The sequence below is a fragment of the Eucyclogobius newberryi genome, unplaced genomic scaffold, assembly GCF_026437365.1.
Source record: "Eucyclogobius newberryi isolate DKJ021-1_F unplaced genomic scaffold, fEucNew1.0.hap1 SCAF_22, whole genome shotgun sequence".
Classification (NCBI taxonomy): domain Eukaryota; kingdom Metazoa; phylum Chordata; class Actinopteri; order Gobiiformes; family Gobiidae; genus Eucyclogobius; species Eucyclogobius newberryi.
Genome location: NW_027315857.1, coordinates 15,165,375 through 15,184,261, shown reverse-complemented (window position 1 = coordinate 15,184,261; position 18,887 = coordinate 15,165,375). Strand labels below are relative to the sequence as shown.

General features: G+C 37.6%; 1 protein-coding gene across 3 annotated transcripts; it reads right to left on the bottom strand.

Annotated features, from left to right (window-relative positions):
- Window positions 1-1,943: 1,943 nt before the first annotated feature.
- On the bottom strand, window positions 1,944-16,963 carry LOC140372012 (uncharacterized). Of its 3 annotated transcripts, none has more exons than XM_072459265.1 (11): window positions 16,879-16,963; window positions 9,930-11,101; window positions 8,263-8,456; window positions 7,877-8,067; window positions 7,066-7,226; window positions 6,857-6,960; window positions 6,654-6,714; window positions 3,087-3,175; window positions 2,731-2,856; window positions 2,497-2,597; window positions 1,944-2,407 (listed from the first exon to the last, which is right to left on the bottom strand). In XM_072459265.1, the coding sequence occupies exons 2-11, from the start codon at window positions 11,080-11,082 to the stop codon at window positions 1,993-1,995; spliced, it is 2,595 nt and encodes an 864-aa protein (XP_072315366.1). In that variant the 5' UTR covers window positions 11,083-11,101; window positions 16,879-16,963; the 3' UTR covers window positions 1,944-1,992. The 3 variants fall into 3 exon arrangements, with proteins under 3 accessions (XP_072315366.1, XP_072315367.1, XP_072315368.1); XM_072459266.1 differs by having other exon boundaries at window positions 8,299-8,456; XM_072459267.1 differs by having other exon boundaries at window positions 8,263-8,405.
- Window positions 16,964-18,887: the final 1,924 nt, after the last annotated feature.

Sequence of the window (18,887 nt, the reverse complement as noted above, 5' to 3'; positions counted from 1 at the left end):
TTATTTAAAAGTTCATAAACGTGTCCTATTTGTGTCCGCAGATGTAAACGTGCTCAAATCAAGTGTTGTTTTAGCTGAAATAAATGCAGTAATGTCCAATGTGTCCAAGTCTATGTTTTTGTTTGGTGTTTTGGTTATCCAATCAGAAAGCAGAATGAGCCTCCCATGATTGCCTCATTAACCATGTGCAATACCATCATATTCATGTGCAATTACTGTCGTACTCACATGCAATAATGTCACATTCATGTGGATATAACTGATGTAAATAGAGTGTTTATTTTACCATTATTATTAGTATTATTTTGTCTTACGCTAGCTGTTTTTATTTTTTTTATCTTTATTTTTCCCCTCCATTCCTAATTAAGAAATGATAGGTTCTGTCTATACGAGTTTTTGTTTATAAGAGTTCTTCTATTAAGAGTGTTTTTTAAACTTCCTATAAGTTTTCTGTCCTTTTCCTCTGTATCTACCTGCGTTGCAACAATGAAATTTCCCCATGTGTGGACAATAAAGGAATATCTTATCTTATCTTATCTTTAGGTTGCCAGTTTAGTTCCTATGTCTAAAACTGTTGAAAATAGACCAAAACGTCTTTGCTCTGATGTAAATGATCACTAAATAAACCCCAGAACATGTAGCACCAATCCTGTCTGTGCTAGTGCAGCCTCTGCAGCTCAGTGTGCCTGGAATTGTGAAGGGTCTGACATGAGATTGAGACATGGCCTGTCCATAAACTAAGAATGAGAAACACTTGTATGTGTCCTCAATCTAAAGGTTAAAGCACTGGCAGGTTCAGTTGAAGTTCTGTTTCATACCAGTAAGAACACAGACATTTGAAGCACGTATGTCCCACTATTTTATACAGAATTCATTTTGTGTTTTTACTGTGACCCGCAGCAAAAAGCAAAATAACATCTCTGAAAAGTGCTCAGAAGTCTGGCTTCTGTTTGCAGCAGTCAAAGTGGTGTACCTAAGAACTGGCCAATCCATGTCATTCTTTTGAAATGCCAAGGCTCATTGTTCTCCAAGTGTAGGACGTTTAAAGGGGTAAAAGTCCAAGATGGCTACTCTGTGTGGATAATCAGTGTTTGTGTGCAGTCAGCTGGAAAATACAGACATGAATAGACTCTACTTTCATTCCCAGTTTGCCCTTAACTCTCCCACTTTCTGCTCTCAAATTCCAGCACAGTAACGTCTTCTTTTGCTCATTTGTAGGCCACAAATTTAACTCATCGTCTCCAAGCTGAACGTTTTGCTCTCAGTTTTGCATTCACAATCAATGTACACACACTGTTCAAGATTGGAGTTACGTCAAAAGGTTTTTATTTTAAGTGACACTGTTGAACACACAACACGCCAGGTGCAAGACAAAAAACATAGCTACTGTACTGCTTACATACTGCATTTGTAATTCATTGCCAAAGTCTCAGTTGACACGCAGGGAACACTGTACTTACATGCAAGAAAAGATCAAAGACACATACACATATAAACATTGTTATCAGTACGACTGTAAAGGTTTGTAAAGATAACAAACTCACTACTACACAAGTCAGTGCAGTAAATACCAGTGCCAAAGTAGGATACGTGAAAAAAAACAAATAATCTGTTATTACTGCTTTGTAAAATCAAATTTCAAAAGCAAAGGCTGCAATTTCGTTCCTTACCGCCCCCTTGTGGCTGGAGTCAGTATCGACATGGAAACTCACAGCTGGAACAGATTACTTAAAAAAAAAAAAAAAAAAAGATATTTCTAGGCTCTAATAAATAACTAATAATGGTCTCAAAACTTCAAGTACACTGCATAAATCTGAGTAGAATTTAAATATTTGGACATTATAAGATTGAGCTGGGATGATATACATACTTTACATACAAGAGGGGCTTTTTGAACAGAAATGTAACAAAAATCATGTATAAAAATAGAGATTATGTTCTAAATGTGTGTTTTTATTGCATCTTTGTTTGTCAGTAACAATATTTGGGACACTACTTCCATTTGACAGCCGCTGTGCCTCCCTCCGTCTCTGTCTTCACGTCTGCCCCGCCGTAAAAAGAAGCAGGGTCTGAGTTGTGTCCAAATGAACTCCACATGGGCTGAAACTGCAAGACGCTCGCTGGCTCTTGCGAACTTTGCCCTCCGGCATTTGCACTGGGGATCACATGGGATAGGCTACCACTAAAAGCCAGTAGATTCATGTGGTCAGGAACGCCGGCGTCCATTAAGTTGATGCCATTGCCATTGGTGATGTTATTTTCAGCAAATGTTTGAGGTTGGACTATCAAGCTGCGATTCAAACCACGGTTTAATATCTGCTGCTGTAGCTTCCTTTCCGTCCAGCCTTCTTGCGGTTGCCTGTGGATCTTCATGTGCGCGTTGCGAGACTTAATTTTATAAAACATCCTGGAACGCGAGACGGAAAGGCAAATTCAAACCACGTGTAAACTCTAAACTTGACCCAAAGCTAAACAGTTGCCCCCTTAAATACTCACTTGCCACACAGTTTACAGGGGAAAGATGTAGCTAATAACGGCACAGGGATCATCTCCTCCAGTCGGATCTGTCGCGCGATTGGCTGCGTGGTGGGCGGTGCCTAAAAACAAGGACCAATTGCATTTGAGAACCTACAACGCCAAAGCCTAACTGACCTTCACCTATTACTAGCAAAAACTGCAAGGGAAAGTAAAATGTTGCAAATATAAAAGTAATATTTCAAATGTATTTACATGTTTTGGCTGCTCCATGTCTTCAACTCTGCTCTCTTCTTCCACGTTAATTTTTTTTTGTTTGGCGTCAAGTCTTTTCCTCAGGTAGTAAAATTCAATACACTGGGCCACTGTTTTTGTGTTTACCTGCAATACAAATAAAAAATATTGTTACAGTGCGGAAAATACTATCATGTTAAGCTCATATATAACTACTACTACTGCAACTACAACTGCGAAACACTACTTTCCATACATAATACCAATTCAAAGCATGCACGCATTACAAAAAAAATGCTTTAAATTATTATTATGCATGTGTTTTAAGCATTTTACTGTAATTTTAACACCCGCCAAGCTGATCTACAGGCTTTTACCAGTGTCTGAATGAGAGAGAAGTCTTTGCCGTGGGTTTCCAGAGCGACAGTGAAGAGCCTTTTCTCTCTCTCTGTCCAAACATCAGCTCCTGAAGACAAGTCAAACAAACAGGTCAAACACAAGGTTAACTTCTGGGCTTAAACCTGATAACACACATGTTACACTGGCCAAAGACTTTCCATTACGACCAGTGACAATAGCAATCACATAATACAGTATTTAAAGGAAGAACTTAATTTGGAAATGGACCAATTTGATCAACTTTGGACTAATTGGGACATGACTGTTGGACCTGCTGTGCCGTAATTTTATTTATCATATTGTACTATTGTAATTATTTTAATTTATTTTTTTAATTATTTCTATTATTTTTTTTATTTTTCCAGCGTACTGTTAATTAGGCCCGAGCGCCACAAGCTGGCGAGAGGCCTATTAATCGCGTAAGGCCGTGCAAAGCACGGCTGCGAAAGTGCGCACATAGTGCGCACGAAATCGAGCGCGAAGCGCTCGCCCACTTCCAAACACTCACTAACGCACTCCTTCACTCACGCACGCCCCGTGCATACTAATTAGTAGTAGGAAAATGGAACTTTACCGTTGTAAACGGGCGAAGCCCGTGCAAAAGTACGCACTAAACGAGCACCTTAAATTGGGATGACGACCGTGAAAAGCACTCATTTGCGCTAAGTACCTCACGAATACGTTCCCCATCTCTTGCATGTTCCGTGCATATAAGCATGTAATGCAAAAATTTAACATTATTACTGTATAGAGGGCCAAAAACACAAAGTGGGCGCAGCCCACTCAAAATTAACGAAAGTACCCGTCAGTGACCAGGGACCCACACCATGAGGTAGGAAAGCGCGAGCGCTTTCTGAAAATGTATAGTTCATGATATTTGAAAAATGGGAAACATTGTTTTCGCATCGGAATATTATTCTTTCTTTCTTTCTTCTTCTTCTTCTTCTTCTTCTTCTTCTCGGGACCAACCCCCCTATTTTTCACCCAGTGAACATTGACGAAAAGTCACAAAAATTTGCATACCTCTAAAAATCGTGCCTCTCTACATTCTGGCTATTTCCCTTTTCTAAAATAAAAAAATTGGCGCGTCAGCGCCCCCAAATGTACCAAAAATGCATTGAGAGATGGGAAATGACCCAAAAAAAATCTGATCGAAGAATCATGAAATTTGGCGCAGAGGTAGATGGTGACAAGAGAAGTAAAAAATATTATTACGGCAACGCCGTCCGCCCAACCAAATGTCGGCCATATTGCTTCAAAAATGGCTAAACATGACTTCGGAGTTTTTCCAAACGTACTTTTACGAACTCCTCCCAGGGCGTTGGCCCTAAAAAGCTGGAATTTGGTGAAAATGCTACTGAGGAGTGGGACATCAAAAGTTATCCAAATTACATTGATACCTGTCACAGTCTCTGAGCGGCGAAGCCGCAAACTGTAGCAAGAATTTCAGAAATCTCCCAAATTTTACATTTCTGCCGTTTGCGCAGATAAAGTCCGAATTGCGTCAAATTAGAATCAGTTGTTAAACTCTTTGCCCTAAACCTACTTGAAGTGAAATAAATTAATTTGGAGCCACAGCGCCCCCTACAGATTTTATATGGAGGTTAAATGTTTAGTTTTGCGAAATGTTATGAAATTTGACACACAACTCAATTTTAGAATCCCCATCAAAAAAGTCAATAAGACTCATGTCATAATTGTTATGGCGTTGCCGTAACGATGACCGAAACCTTCCATGTTATTCCAATGGGGAAATCGCCAGAACATGTTTACACTTTAGACTTTCACAAACTCCTCTTAGGGCGTCAGCCCTATTAACCTGAAATTTGGTGAGACTCATCTTCAGGACCATCAAAAGTTATCCACATTTTTATTCAAAGAGTCACGGTGTCTGTGCGGCAAAGCCGCACATTTTGCCAAGAATTCAAAATAAAATTGCTTTTTGATGGTAAAACAAAGGGGAGAAGATGTGACAGCGTCACAGATTCAGCAGTAGGCGTAATAAAAGGACAATTGGGGCGTGTTAGCGCCCCCTCCTCTTGCGGCGTGGCGGCGGCGTAGCGAGGGCCGATCATTGCCGCTTGCGGCTATATTTTTTCTTGTTTTTATTTGTATGTGTATTTATTTTTAAATGAAAAAAAAAGTATTTAAAAAAATAAAGAAAAAATAAGCACCTGTCTAATGTGCAAATCTAACATAAAATACTTTAATATACTTCAGAAACACACACAAATACTGATGATAAAAACTAAATAAATCATACTAATAATTTTAGCCCCATAACAGTAAACATTTGCAGGTGAAAAATTGGGTAAAAACCTAGTGCAGGATTTGTCCCGTATTTGTTTAATCTGTTGAATCTGTTCCTTCATTGGACCAATTTTGATAAAAATGTCCACTGTAAAAAGTTCTGACGCAGCTGTCAAGCCATCACTTTTCTTTCAAATTCACCAAAATCCTACAATTTACAAATAAATCTTGTTTCAACATCAAATTCCTTCAGGTGGTATTTGTTTTCACGCCTGACCTGATTTACCGAAAATTACAACTTGTACAACCAGGCGGCTAAATGTTCTTTCGTTCTTAAATTTCGAGTTGAACTTAGGGACCGAAGTGAACAATGGCCGCTCTGTCCTCTCACAGTATTTAGAGGGAACAGGGCGTAAGCAGCCTCCTCAACAAAAGGCCCCATTGTGACCATTCAGGGTTTGCTTGCACTTTTGCAGAATCACATATATTCATGGGAGTAAATAGGTGTTTACATGTGAAGTGAAGAAAATAACCACATAAAACTATTTCAGTGGAGTACGACTATTTTTTGAACTACACTTTGGCTAAACAAGTAGTGAGTCAGACAAATGAGGAAGCTGTTTGTGGGAATAATGTAGGATAACTGCTAAAATGATTCATGTATCACTCACAAGTTTACACATTCTGATTTGTGCAATTGAGGATCTCTACATTTGGATAGTTTTCACCCTCATGTTATATTTTTACTTTTAATATATGGGTTCAATGGTAATTTTAATTAATTGTTTTGTAGTATTAATAAATAAAATAAAATAATAAAATAAAGACAAAACTAAAGAAAACAAATGAGTAAATAAATATTCTTGTGAAAAAAAACAGGGAAAAGAAACGTGTACATATTATACGGTAATAAGATTGCATGGTCATGTATTGGTAATTTGCACTTTTTTGTGTTTCCACTGTGAGATTTGAATAAAATCCATGTCATATTTTTTCAGCAAATATGATTCAGATAAATAATTTGGTTTCACTTTAAAGTCAGATGTCCTTCCCAATGCCTTCCTCAATATTAACAAGGCTTAGCACCCGCAGACTAATAGTGTAATCCCTGGGAATCGTGGTCTCAGATAAATGGGGCAAACTAATGTTCATGATGGTAAAACAGTGTGGGCTTTTTGTTTAAAGAATACATATTTAAAGTTAGATACACAGATTAACCGGGGTTACATTTGCAGTTGTTTGAGATTTATGTGTCTTTTTAAATTGGAGCAAACTAAATGTAGGTGAAAGGTTACCAGGATAGTGGTAGTCTCCTGCTGGCATGGGCTGGGACAAAAGCAGCAGCTCTAGAGTGGCCTAAGAAAAAAATAATAATTGATTTTTATACATTTACAGGAAGACAAAGTGAGGCACAATTAGAAAATATAAGCATGTAGTTTTGGTTAGAAAATAAATCAAATGAAAAAGCAAAACAGAGGAAAAATACTCTTGTGCATACCATGATGTCTCCATGGCAGTGATGGAGGCAGTGCAAGGCAAGCTCCGTGTTAGTGCCCCCTCCTGGTAGACAACTGGAACTACTCATCTGCAGAAGCTTTTCCACTGAGAGACATTAAAATACATATTCAGTACACTCCACTAACTATACATACAATCACAAGTATTATTATAGTATTATTTACTGACTTTTTTAATGTATTTTTTTACCTTGGTCTTGTACTGTGGCACTAAATGAGAGTTCGTCACATGGCTTCCAGAGTAAACGTTCCCATGGCGATTCCTCTTCGTCATGTGACCCTTCCTCTGCCCCATTGTAAAACGAACAGGGAGGAATATCTGCCTGGAAGTCTGCGCCCACGTTTATACATCTAAATAGTGTCAAATAAAGAAATTGTCCACAATAAATAAAATAAGAACCAATGCATATTCAGTACAGTTGTTACATAATGTATGTTTTTTGGACCAAGTAACAAATGCTCAATGTTTCCAGTATTTAAAAAAAACTGTTTTAAATTGACCATGGACTGTTAGCAATTAAAATGCCCAAATTTCAGTGGTGTAGTCAGTATAATTCTTCTGAAATTAAATTCTATAAAATGGTCGAATTTAAAAATTGCAAATTCTTTATTTTTATTTTCAAAACATAAAACAACAAAAAGAAACAGGACAAGACCATAGATAACAAAATAAGAAAAACATTTGTTATTATTTTTTTTTTTTAAATAAAGGAGAGGAGCCAACCAAAGAAAAGAAAATTAAGGCACACAGAATCCAAAATAAAAGTTTAATTTAGTCCAATATTGATCAAATTTGTACAGAAAATTGCAAATTCATGATGGCATCGATAAATGTAAAATTTATCTCCAGTTGATTATATTATGATCTTTACACTTTTGTTACGTTTATTTAAATGTGATACAATTTAGTTTTGAATGTTTTTTAATTATTGTGTTTTTTTGCAGACATGAAAAAATAAAAAAATATATTTTCAAATTGGGGAAAAAAAAACAGTTCTCACGGTAAAACCCCAGTTCCGTCTTGCTGCTCCTCTCCACACTCTCGCTCTTTGTGACAGATGGATGAGTAAAGCCCCGTTCCTCTTCGTAATGGGTTCAGCTGAGGTTGGGGACTGAAGTGTGACCGTCTCTGTCTATCACACTGAAGCATGCTGGGAAATTTGGTTCCGGTGTAGACGGGACATCCTGGATCCTGTGAGAACAAACGATAACTTTTTTTTTTTTATTGTGCCACCTGCTTGGGTTTTATACGTGTGTGGTAGTAGAGATAAGCAAAACTCCACATTATGTAACATCTGTGACACACTTAGACTAAAATAGAAATGAACTACAACATAGCGTTCTTTGCATTGCTTGTAGATTAATGCTTTTGTAAGGTCAAATTTACTTGATTATTTGATGTCCCGTGAAGAGTGGAGGACACCTGTATTGCATTGTCCACATTTTGATGGTCGGACGTGAGAGAAGAGAGAGAGGTTGAGTTGAAAAGAGGACGTACAGATGAACGCGAGGCTCTGGGAGACTGAAGAACTGGTACAAGAGGAGAGGAAGACATCAACGACTGGACAACGATGTTTGGACCTAAAGAAAAAGGGGGTACAAAGTGTATTCAGATCAATAATAATAAATAATAATACATGGTATCATGAATAAATAAATAAAATAAAAATAAATAGAAAGAAAGAAAGAAATATATGGCCTAAAATACTGGTGTTATTTTCAGTTTATTTTATTTTTATGTTACAATGTTTCGTTCAATTTGTATGTTTGTTTTTTAATTTATTGTTTTTGTTATTTTGTTGTTGTTGTTGTAATTTTGTGTGTTTTAGCTTTTGTAGTATTGTTATGTTAATTGTTTTGTTAAAAAAAAAAGTGCATTCAGATCACGTCTATTCACAAAAATGTATCACTGTAATAGGAATACAACAAAACATTGAAATAATTATAAACAGTAATGAATTTGAGATTATAAAATGTATTCAATCTACAATATACAAAAAGTATGGGGAAAAAATATTAAAGGACAACGTTTCTGTTTTTCTCCACAGAGATGTTTTATCTTGCCTAGAATGTTCCATATTATGCAATTAAACTGATGTATTTAACATTCATTTCTATAACAAGATGTTTTAATTTAACTTTCAAAATCATGCTTCCTTACAGTGAGTAGCGTCACCTTTTCACAGATCTGATCTGTAACTTGGCCTGGTGGCACAGCTTGCTTGTCATGCAAAGTCATACTGTGGAACATTCTAGTCCAGGGGTGTCAAATTAATTTGGGCCGCGGGCCGAATTTCGACGCTCAGGCTGGGTCGTGGGCCGAACATAACGTAAAACATAAAACTATTAAAAATATAAGACATAAATAGCTTTATATAGCCTACGCTGTTTTGAAGCAATTGCTGGATCGATTAAAAAAAAATTACAAAACGTTTGTTCTCATAAACTGAAATGTATTTAGAAAAACAAGTGTAATTTCACCAATACTGTGCTTCAGTTTCTTTGCATTACAACTTCAGAGTTGATCTACAGTTCTACACAGAGATAAACATTTGACTTTATAACAAAATAAATTTCTCAAGATCTAAAAAAACTCTTAAATGTACTAACTAACATTTCCACGTCTGTGTAGTTATCTGTACACCTGAACTGACACGCCACTAAACTTCTGCTCAAAGTGCTTAAAGTGCACTTCTCCCTCGGCAGCTCACACAGCAGTGCAGCAGAGCCCCGTGGGGAAGGGGGGGGGGGGCCACCGGCGGCATTGTGGGACACGTAGTGTTAGCGATACTAAATTCTATGAATCGATTTTTTTTTTTTAATATAAATTTGAAATGTTCGGCGGGCCGGATTAAAATGTCTGGCGGGCCGGATTTGGCCCGCGGGCCTTGTATTTGACACATGTGTTCTAGTCAAAGCAAAAACATCTCCATGGAGACGAGCAAGTGGCACACATTCCACCAAAATAATGGGCAATACATCTTTAAAAGTGTTGACTGTGTTGAATTACACAATGAATATCTGTAATAATACTGAATGTACTGTAAATGTTACTTGTATTGTAGTTAAAGCTGCTGGCGATGGAGGCTTTTGCGTTGCCCTCAGCGCTGCCGGCTTCTCCCGCGAACTGCGTGAAGCAATGGGACAAGAGCGGGAACCTCCAGACCATCCCAGACGAGTTTGGACCAAGCAGGGACTGAGGACGAACAGGAAAGAACTGGAGCGCCCTGACCGCTTCGCCGCCCTGTGCTCCCGTGTGCACCGACGGGCCCCCACCACTAGGGGAGTCAAGTTTGGAGGGCGAGTGGGACGCGGGGGGCAAGGGCGTCGGAGGCGGGCTTAGGAGGTTAGAGGTCGGAGGCGAAGGGAACGACGGGAGGGAAGGAGACGAGGAGTCCGAGTCCAAGGAGCAACTTAATCTGGGTCTCGCTGCGTTGTCCCAGAATGGTCCATCTGCAGTGGTGATGACCGGGAGTCGCCTTTTATTTTGGGACATGAACGCGTCGGAAAATGAGTCTAGTCTCTGCGTGTACGTCCTGCTATTTAGCCCTAGAGTCTTCTGAGGGTTAACACTTGAAGGACACGACTCTCCTCTCCATACAGTATCCGAAGTTAGCCAAGGACTGCTCTCCGGAGATTGAAACTGCTCTTCATTAAACCCCCGACTAGCCCCAAAATCCTCACCGTCCAAATCACTTGTAACTGAATTGTTCCTGGAGTAATCTAAACCAACATGACCTGAGCTATGTTCACCATCTCTAAAATACGTCGCTTGTTTAGGAGCTTTCCTGTTATAAGTCAATTGGGAACAAGTATTGTAGCTTGTTGCGCCTCTGTGACCTTTGTAGAAACTCGATTTAGCATAGTAATCCTCTGGGCTTTCGATATTTCCATCCCAGGGGTCTTTGTGGCTGTACCAGGAATGTCTCTCCTCCCCTTCAAAATGGCCGCCCATGTTAAAATCTTCATCCAAGCTGTTGGTGCTGAGAAGGCTTTGTTCGGCCTCGTTGCAGACTGCTTCTCGGTGGTCATCGTCAAACGTTGGGAAACAGGGCATAGCCTGGTGGTCGTCCTGGCTGGGCAAAGGTAAGGGAGGCTGACTGGAGGAGTAGCCGGGCTCCGAGCTGTGGTGGTTGGGTAGAACCATGTGAAAAGGTTGGGGTAGATGGAGGTTGGGGAAAGCGTGGGTTGGTGAACAGTCATCCATTATGAGAGGTGAGCGAGACCTGTGAGACAAAAAGGGACGTCAGGTTTATAACGGCATTTCTTGACTGATGATACTGATCACGCCCATGTTACACTTTAAAGACTGTAAACCCAAGAGTTGATGATTATACATAAATTCACATTGGGGCAAGGAATAAGTGTCAAAATATTCAGTGTATATCTGAATAAGTGCAGTTTACAAAATCAAATCCATTAGGAATACATATAAAGATACTGTTACACATTTCAGACACACATAATAACTCTTCCTTAAAGATGCATTTAGTAACTTTTCTTTTCTTGTTTCCATGGAGATTTTATTGCTTTCTACAGTATGTCATATCTATCTAGCTATAATTATGAGTGAATGTAAAAATACTTGGATTTTTTGTCGCCTCTCCACAAAATTGATAATTGTAATTTGCCTTAGCGACTCCACATACTTTAAATCTCGACCATTTTTCATGACCCTAAAAGCTAAATAATGTTCAAACAATAATCTACTATTAATAATATGTCCCATAGTAGAAGTTGAATGGTATCAAAATGCTAACTTAGCAATTGTAGCTCCACACTGTGAGGACCTTTACATTTATCTGTACTCAATTGAACATAAAGCAACAAATTCAAAATCAGTATTAAAAATGAAGCCCTTAGGTCATGTGTGTGCCTTCTAAGAACCGCAGACTTCGGTAAATAGGACAGCGAGTCAGACAGAGAAACAATGAAGAAACATCAGATGAAGAGACTTTACCAGTCCCCGGCGCGTTATTTCCTTTTCACATGAACTTGCTGCTTGTGATTTTGGCGTTTTGTATTCTCCATAACGTTGTGTCTAAAGTGTGTTCTGTATCCGCCCGCTCTCTGCGAGTCTGACTTAATAATTTCCCCATTCGAGATTTGTCACCTTTACATCAGAAGATCTCTCATGCACATACAGGTTGGTTTTACTATCACTGTGAGGACACGTTGAAAGATCGTGTATTTCCTGAAGTCAATACACGTTCTGATGGACAGATGCAAGTTATATGGGAGTTATTCTGATAATAATTGGGATTAGATTTGCATTTTTTTATATTTTAATGCACTTTTTAAATATATCTATGCATTCAAAATTGAGAGTACTGTAATTGCTCAACTAAATCACAAATTTCAGAATAAAGCTTGAGGTACAAAGTTACCGGTAGTAAGTTTTATACATGAGACTCTATAGAGACAAGACAGTTTGTTGTTTTCAGTGGAGATTGTAATAACTAAACATTTAATAGTCATAAAAAGCATGAACAAATACTTATTTCCTAAACTGTTTATTTGGAATGATTTCTAACAACTAATAACTACCTAATAACGCCTTACATTCATCTGTTAGGGAGTGTAGTACTCTGGGATATTTTCAATTCATCCTCTGGGAGCGGCACAAAGATAATTAGGGTTGTAGTAATTAGTAATGTGATGTCTGTAGGAATAATGTAAATTGGAAATATTTAATTTTGTTTTGGGATTGCTGATGAGGTGCTCTCTCTGCTGGTGATTGGTTGTTGGTGTCTGTTTTTTAAAGAACCGGGGTTACGACAAGTAACCTTGAGTTTTTTTTTTTAAATGTGTTTTAAATGTTACATGGGCAATTTTATGGATTTCCACTTCCTCTTCCAAGGGACCCTCCATTAAGTAGTTACTAAGCATGAATCATTCGTAATAAACTATTCGTTCATCTTATATTAAAGTCCATATGAAGGTTCTCATGTTTTTCTAATTATGACTTAGTTTGGTAGGATAGCACCTGTGGTAAATATGTATCATGTTGAAGTTCGAGAAGAAATTTAGAAGAGTAAAATATAAAATTACAGGAAGTAGTGCTGAGTTCTAAAACGGATTTCCTCTGTGATGTCATCAATATGCGAAGTGCCATTGAAAACACAGAGAACTTAACTGACACATTTTTCTGAACTTTAAAACCATCACTCAACAAAATAAAGCTGTTATATGGTGTCATTGTTCACCAAATCATAACTGTTGTGTCATTTATATTGATTTTGGCTCTTGTTTTAGGTTTGGTTGCTAGGTAATAGTTGTGGAACTACCTCTGCCTATATCATATTTGCTGTCGAACCAGGAAGTACAATTATAAACGTTACAAAAATTGTCAAACTGGGGACAAATACTCAAAATGTTGATCAAAATATAAAATATAATACATTTTAGTGCAATGTTTAGTCTAGCTTGCCATATAGACTTTACGTTTTTGTTCATGCTTTATTAATCAATGATTTGCCTGTACATATGCAAATTGAAGAAGTATATCTACGTGTATGCTTTTTCTGCTAACATCAGATTTAAAATAGGTATTTTTGTTTCCCCTCAACAAATTGTAATACTTCAATTGTTAGCTCTCAACCATGTCCCCACAAGAATAGCAAGACGTCTTGAGAGAAACATGAAATGGCCAGAGTAAACCGCTGATTACACACACCGCATAAACGTCACTGTCGCTTGCCCCAAAGCAGGTGTCTCTCCCTCTCTCTCTCTCTCTCTCTCTCTCTCTCTTTCTGTGTGCCTTTGTCGTCGCGGTAACCACATCCTGAGGAAACAAACATTTGACGGATCTCCCATCTTCAGCTATCTTTATCTACAACACCCCAGCGCTGTGTGTGTGCGCTTAAGCGTCTTTCCGTTTTTACCCATCTTATCTGATTTTTACTGAACTTACTTTACTCTATAAGGCTTGGAGTCGATGTAAGTTTCATGAGTTGTTGAAAATACAAACTAAATATAGATGTCTCGCAGATACATACCAAGCAAACAGAATGAAATATTAAAATACACCAATAAATAAACATTGTAATCTTATTTTAGAAAGGTTATGTCATGCCCCATGTATCTATAGATAAATATGAAGGCCATATTCAGTCAAATCAATCACAAGTTGGCAGGGGTTTCTTCCTTTTTTATGCATGTGTCCAAAAGGAGTACCTCAGGGCTTCATTTTAGGCCCAATTCTATTTTCCATTTATATTAATGCTTTCTCTGCATTCTACCACATGATTACCTTACAAGTACCTTTGACCTTTGGCTCATCTGCAAAAAAATAGCTTTATAATTTGATTTATTTATTATTTAGCAGTCTTCACTCCCACAACCCAATAACGAGAATAAAAATAATTTCTACATTCAGTGGTTTGAAAAAAATAACAATATCCCTACCTGAATCCAGGCTGATATAAATACAGTGATATAGTGAGATGTTTACCAGGAAGTAAAGAGCGTGAAACAGGAAGTACGAGAGCAACAGAAGATGAGGTTCAGGGAAACACCGACATCCCACCCACTCTCCACCACAATCCAACACGGGCCCTTCTGCTGCCGGGGTAACATTACCTACACAAAACATACAAACTGCGTAGACCCCCACACGCCAAGGACACAGATTCTGAAGCCACTCTGAAGGAAGTGCTGTCCAAGTTGTAGTAATTGTGGTGCAGTTGAGAACTATTTTGACTGCATTGCCTCGAAATGGATGCAGTGATATGTGTTCAGTTAGTTTAGAGGCAAATGTTGTTGCAAAGAGTGTAAATGTTTTAAATATATATTCACTAACCTTTATTTAATGAGGTAAGAATCCACTGAAATCGAAACCTCTTTTTTCGAGGGTGACCTTGTATAACCAAAGTGTGAATAAATCATGAATTCAAGTTGACGTGACAGATGTTGGTGAGCACAGAGGGATGAGAGCCCGGATACTAAACAAATACAAGTCTTTTTACAGAGAATTTATATAAAATAAAAGCGTGTTGTTTGAATATCTTTGGATTTTTAGTGAAATGTTTCGATGGCCATTAAGATCTCGTAAGCTTAGCAGCGTTTGGCCTGGTTAGTACTGGGAAGAGAGACCGTGGGGAATACTAAATGCAGTTGTGGATTTGCAGAACCTCTAATGGAAACTGCTGTTGTGTCCTTTGGCAAGACACTTCACGCACCTTGAACGTAATGTGTGGGCAAGTGGGTGAAGGTGTTTAAAAAAGCCGATGGCACAGATCGGCACCCCCACTTCACTATTATTTAATAAATATGAATGTGCAACAGAGCGTGAATGTTTCAATGAGTCAAAAGATGAATTAAAATGGCGTTTTTGTATTTGCAAAAAGTGATGAGTGATTATTTGGAAATCATCATTGTATAAACAGCACGTTTACGGATTCTACACGGAAAATAAACCACTCTGAACAGTTAGACTAAAAGTAATTTTGCCTTATAATATATATATATATATATATATTTACTATTGAGAGTAACAGCACACAAGGGCAGCAAAAATCTACGCTTGATTATTTTGTCGCAAATGTGTAAAAAATCAGCAAAATCCTTATTTCCGTAGCAAGAAACTCACTAATTATTGCTTTCTGCTTATTATTTCTATCATTTATTTTTGTTGAGGACTTAATACGTTGAATGCACTACATTTGAAAGACAAATATAAAACTTTCTACTCTACATACATTTGAAAAAAAAAAAAAAAGGTCTTTTTTCACATCTTTGTCCCATTAAAGCCGTAATCACTCCAGAGACTTTGTTAGTGGCAGAAACAACCACAAAGAAGGTTTTCGCCCGTACAGTTTCTGGGTGCGATGTCATTAATCAGAAAGTAAGGGGTTGTTAACAATAACCGCTGGTCCAACAAGCTTTGAGTTTCTTGCTTTTGCTTTGGAAATAGGAGATCTACCAAATATATAGGCACATTCAATTCCTTTTCCCAACCAAATATGTCTTTCTAATCTAATATTTTACACACATGGATAGAACAGGAGCCGACTAAAAAACACGTTTGCATATTAACAGGAGCAGACTGTATTTTATCATTCAACCATTCAATCGCAACACTTATTGAAACAGATTTTTAAAAGTAAAATTTGCTCAGAACTGTAATTGTAGTCATAATTTGACTGCGCTACTTCTACTTGTACTGCAGTAATATTTGAGACAAATCAGCCGTACGTTGACCAGCTCTCGTTGTAGGTGATGTAAATGTTGAGGTTGTGTGTACAGTGCGTCTGAATGAGTGTGATCCGCACAAACCTCCGCATTTAATTCAAAAATGTCTAAACATGTTAATGAGGGCCTGTCTGCTAAACTGAAACTGCACAACTATCAAAATACAAACAGAGTGCAACTTTTTTTTCCCGTGTAAATGTCGCTTTTTGCTGTTGTTTAGTATTTTTGGACGTTTTTCTATTCTTATTTTAAAAGGACAGTTTAAAAGTGTGGAGTTCTGGTCTAGAATCAAACCGATCTGCAAGTATTTTTATATATATATTAAAACTAAACTGTATCTCGACGTCGCTCACATGTCGGAGGAGCTCGCCAAATGAAGTTAGCGTAAAAATAAAAAATAAAAAGATATGGCTTCTGCTCCAAGAGTTTAATTTAAATGAGAGTTCTGCAGAACTGATGACGATCTTTCATACTCCTCCTCACTGCTCCGTCATCCGCTCACAAACTTTCATTCACATTAAAATGCACCGGTTTCCCACAGTTTGGTTAAGAGTGCAGCGGCGTATGCAAATCAGGGCAATTTTGGTGATGAATGTAAAAAAATCCTTATCGCTGCTACCACTTTCACTGTTTTTCGATGGTAAAAAAAGAAAAAACTGATAAAATAAAGACTTTTTTTAAAAGGAAATGTTAACTTGTAACGATCAGATTGGATTCAAATCAGAAAGACCCGCACGGGATCAATTAAATCAAAGTTTTCACATGTTTGACTGAGTGTAATGTGTAATGTGTGTGAATGTTTTGTACTTACAAGTGATATTCAGTGATTGTTCTGCTTGTTCTTCTTTTGGACAGTCGAGAAAAAGTGGCGTGCGCTCAAAGGACATCGTCTGAGTGAAGAAGAAGAAGATAAAAGACATATATTTCACATCCATAGTAAACACCGACCAAAACTGAACAAAACTGATTGTACGCTTTACAGATAAACACTTTTATTTTGCAATTTCCCCATTGTGAGAGTAGCTAGGCAAACATAGACTTGTAGAGGAGTGAACGTGGAAAGCCCTGACCCGAGTGAACCTGATCAAGCATTTCAGCGCAAGAATATTAAGTACAGAGTTATTACCGCTTAATTACGCAACTTGTCGATGTCTCCTTCTAAATTGGTCAAGAATATAAAATAAACCGTCAAACAATCACAACTATGATTTTTTCTATAACAAAACACAACAGGCCGAACTAATTTGTACAGTTTTGTTTGTTGTTTAGCCAGTTCGCTCCAGTCTGCACCTAAAGCGGTTTTATTATTTCATCTAATCAACTTGTATCCTTAGATTTGTATTGCGATGTTTCTTAAAAAGGCTGTGTTTGACGGATTGTGCAGAAGGTTTTGTATATCTAATTGAAGAATATCTTAAATCCCGTCCGTCAGTTTTTTGTATCTAACATTTCTAACGCGAAGCAAGAAATTTAAATCATTGAAACGTCCAAAATAGCTGCAATTTTGGCATTTTTACACATAAAATGAAACATTGCATGACAAAAAAACTACTTTATTCTTACACCCATTAAAAAAACCTACAGAAATTCAACTATTATTTTATTTTTTTCCAATTCTTCTGCAGCGTCTGGCCTAAAGTGTTGAGCGCCCATGATGTGAAGCAGACAGATATAAACAAACAGGATTTTGGACTATGTTTACTGCGTCGCTTGAACAAACTCTGGGGGAAGCCACTTTGAAGGAGAACACCTTTTTAATGTTTGAGAGGAGAAAAGCAATGTCTCCGGATGCTTTCGCTGCAAAACGTCAAACTTTAGAGCATCGTCTCACTCAAATCCCAAATGTCTGAGTCTGGTAAATGTCGACATATCCTAGTTTAACCAGCGACATAGACGTGCACGGGGGGAAACAAAATAAATGTAAGGTTTTTATCTCGGGTTGTGGCGTGCTCTGATGACAGGGAAGCCATACAATCTGATAAAGCAGATGTTTGGCGTTTAAAAAAGACAAAAGAAATAAGCGGAGGTTGCTTTTCAGATGTTAAATGAGGTCATAGCTGTAGAACTGGTCCAAAAAGGTAGCACAAAGTAACATAAATTGCATAAATGAAAATAAATGCCTTTCAATTTCCCTTGATCAAATGAATTTCTTACCTAGATCAAGAAAGAAGCCTCTAACCATAGACCTTAGACCTGTGTGTGAAAAGAATGCTGGTTAACATAGAAAACATTGTAATATTTGAGTGCATTTTCATGTAGTAAATCATCTGAAAACATTGCATTCTGTTCAATCAGAAGACCAAATATCAGCGTCTTCATTGTGATATTGCACTGAAGCTCTTATTAAAGACGTGTCGCTTTATCGTTTTAAAAATGACACTAAGCAATGTCAAAACCGATGAATTATTCTGTGGACAGACGAGACGAAAACTGTGCTCAAGTAAGATTAACGCTCCTTCGAAATACTCTATTAAAAGTACAAAGTAGTGGTCAAAGTGTGAAAAAGTATTTTGGGGGGAAAAGTAAGAGAGTAACTGTACGCATCAGGACGTAATGTTGTAATTTGAAGTTGATATAAAAATGAAATAAAACTTGAAAAATGACACCAAAAAATTCAAAAGCTGCAGCACAAAAATGTGAAACTATTTGAATATTGTCAAAAATAAATCACTTTTCACTCGTAAACTCACCCACAATCAGGAAAGTAACCAAAACTTTTACACAGGTATCGTCTCTTCAAACTAAATATCATTCAAGTAAGAGTAAAACGTAAAAGTTACTCGAGTAGATGTAAAGTACCACCCACCTTTGGCAGTTAGA

Excerpts from the sequence above, each read along its gene's own strand:
- LOC140372012 (XM_072459265.1), bottom strand. The coding sequence starts at position 11,082 with ATGGATGACTGTTCACCAACCCACGCTTTCCCCAACCTCCATCTACCC. Across the intron at positions 8,068-8,262 it reads ACGGGACATCAAATAATCAA|GATCCAGGATGTCCCGTCTA; the intron begins GTAAATTTGACC and ends TTGTTCTCACAG. Across the intron at positions 6,715-6,856 it reads ACTGCCATGGAGACATCATG|GCCACTCTAGAGCTGCTGCT; the intron begins GTATGCACAAGA and ends TTTTTTTCTTAG.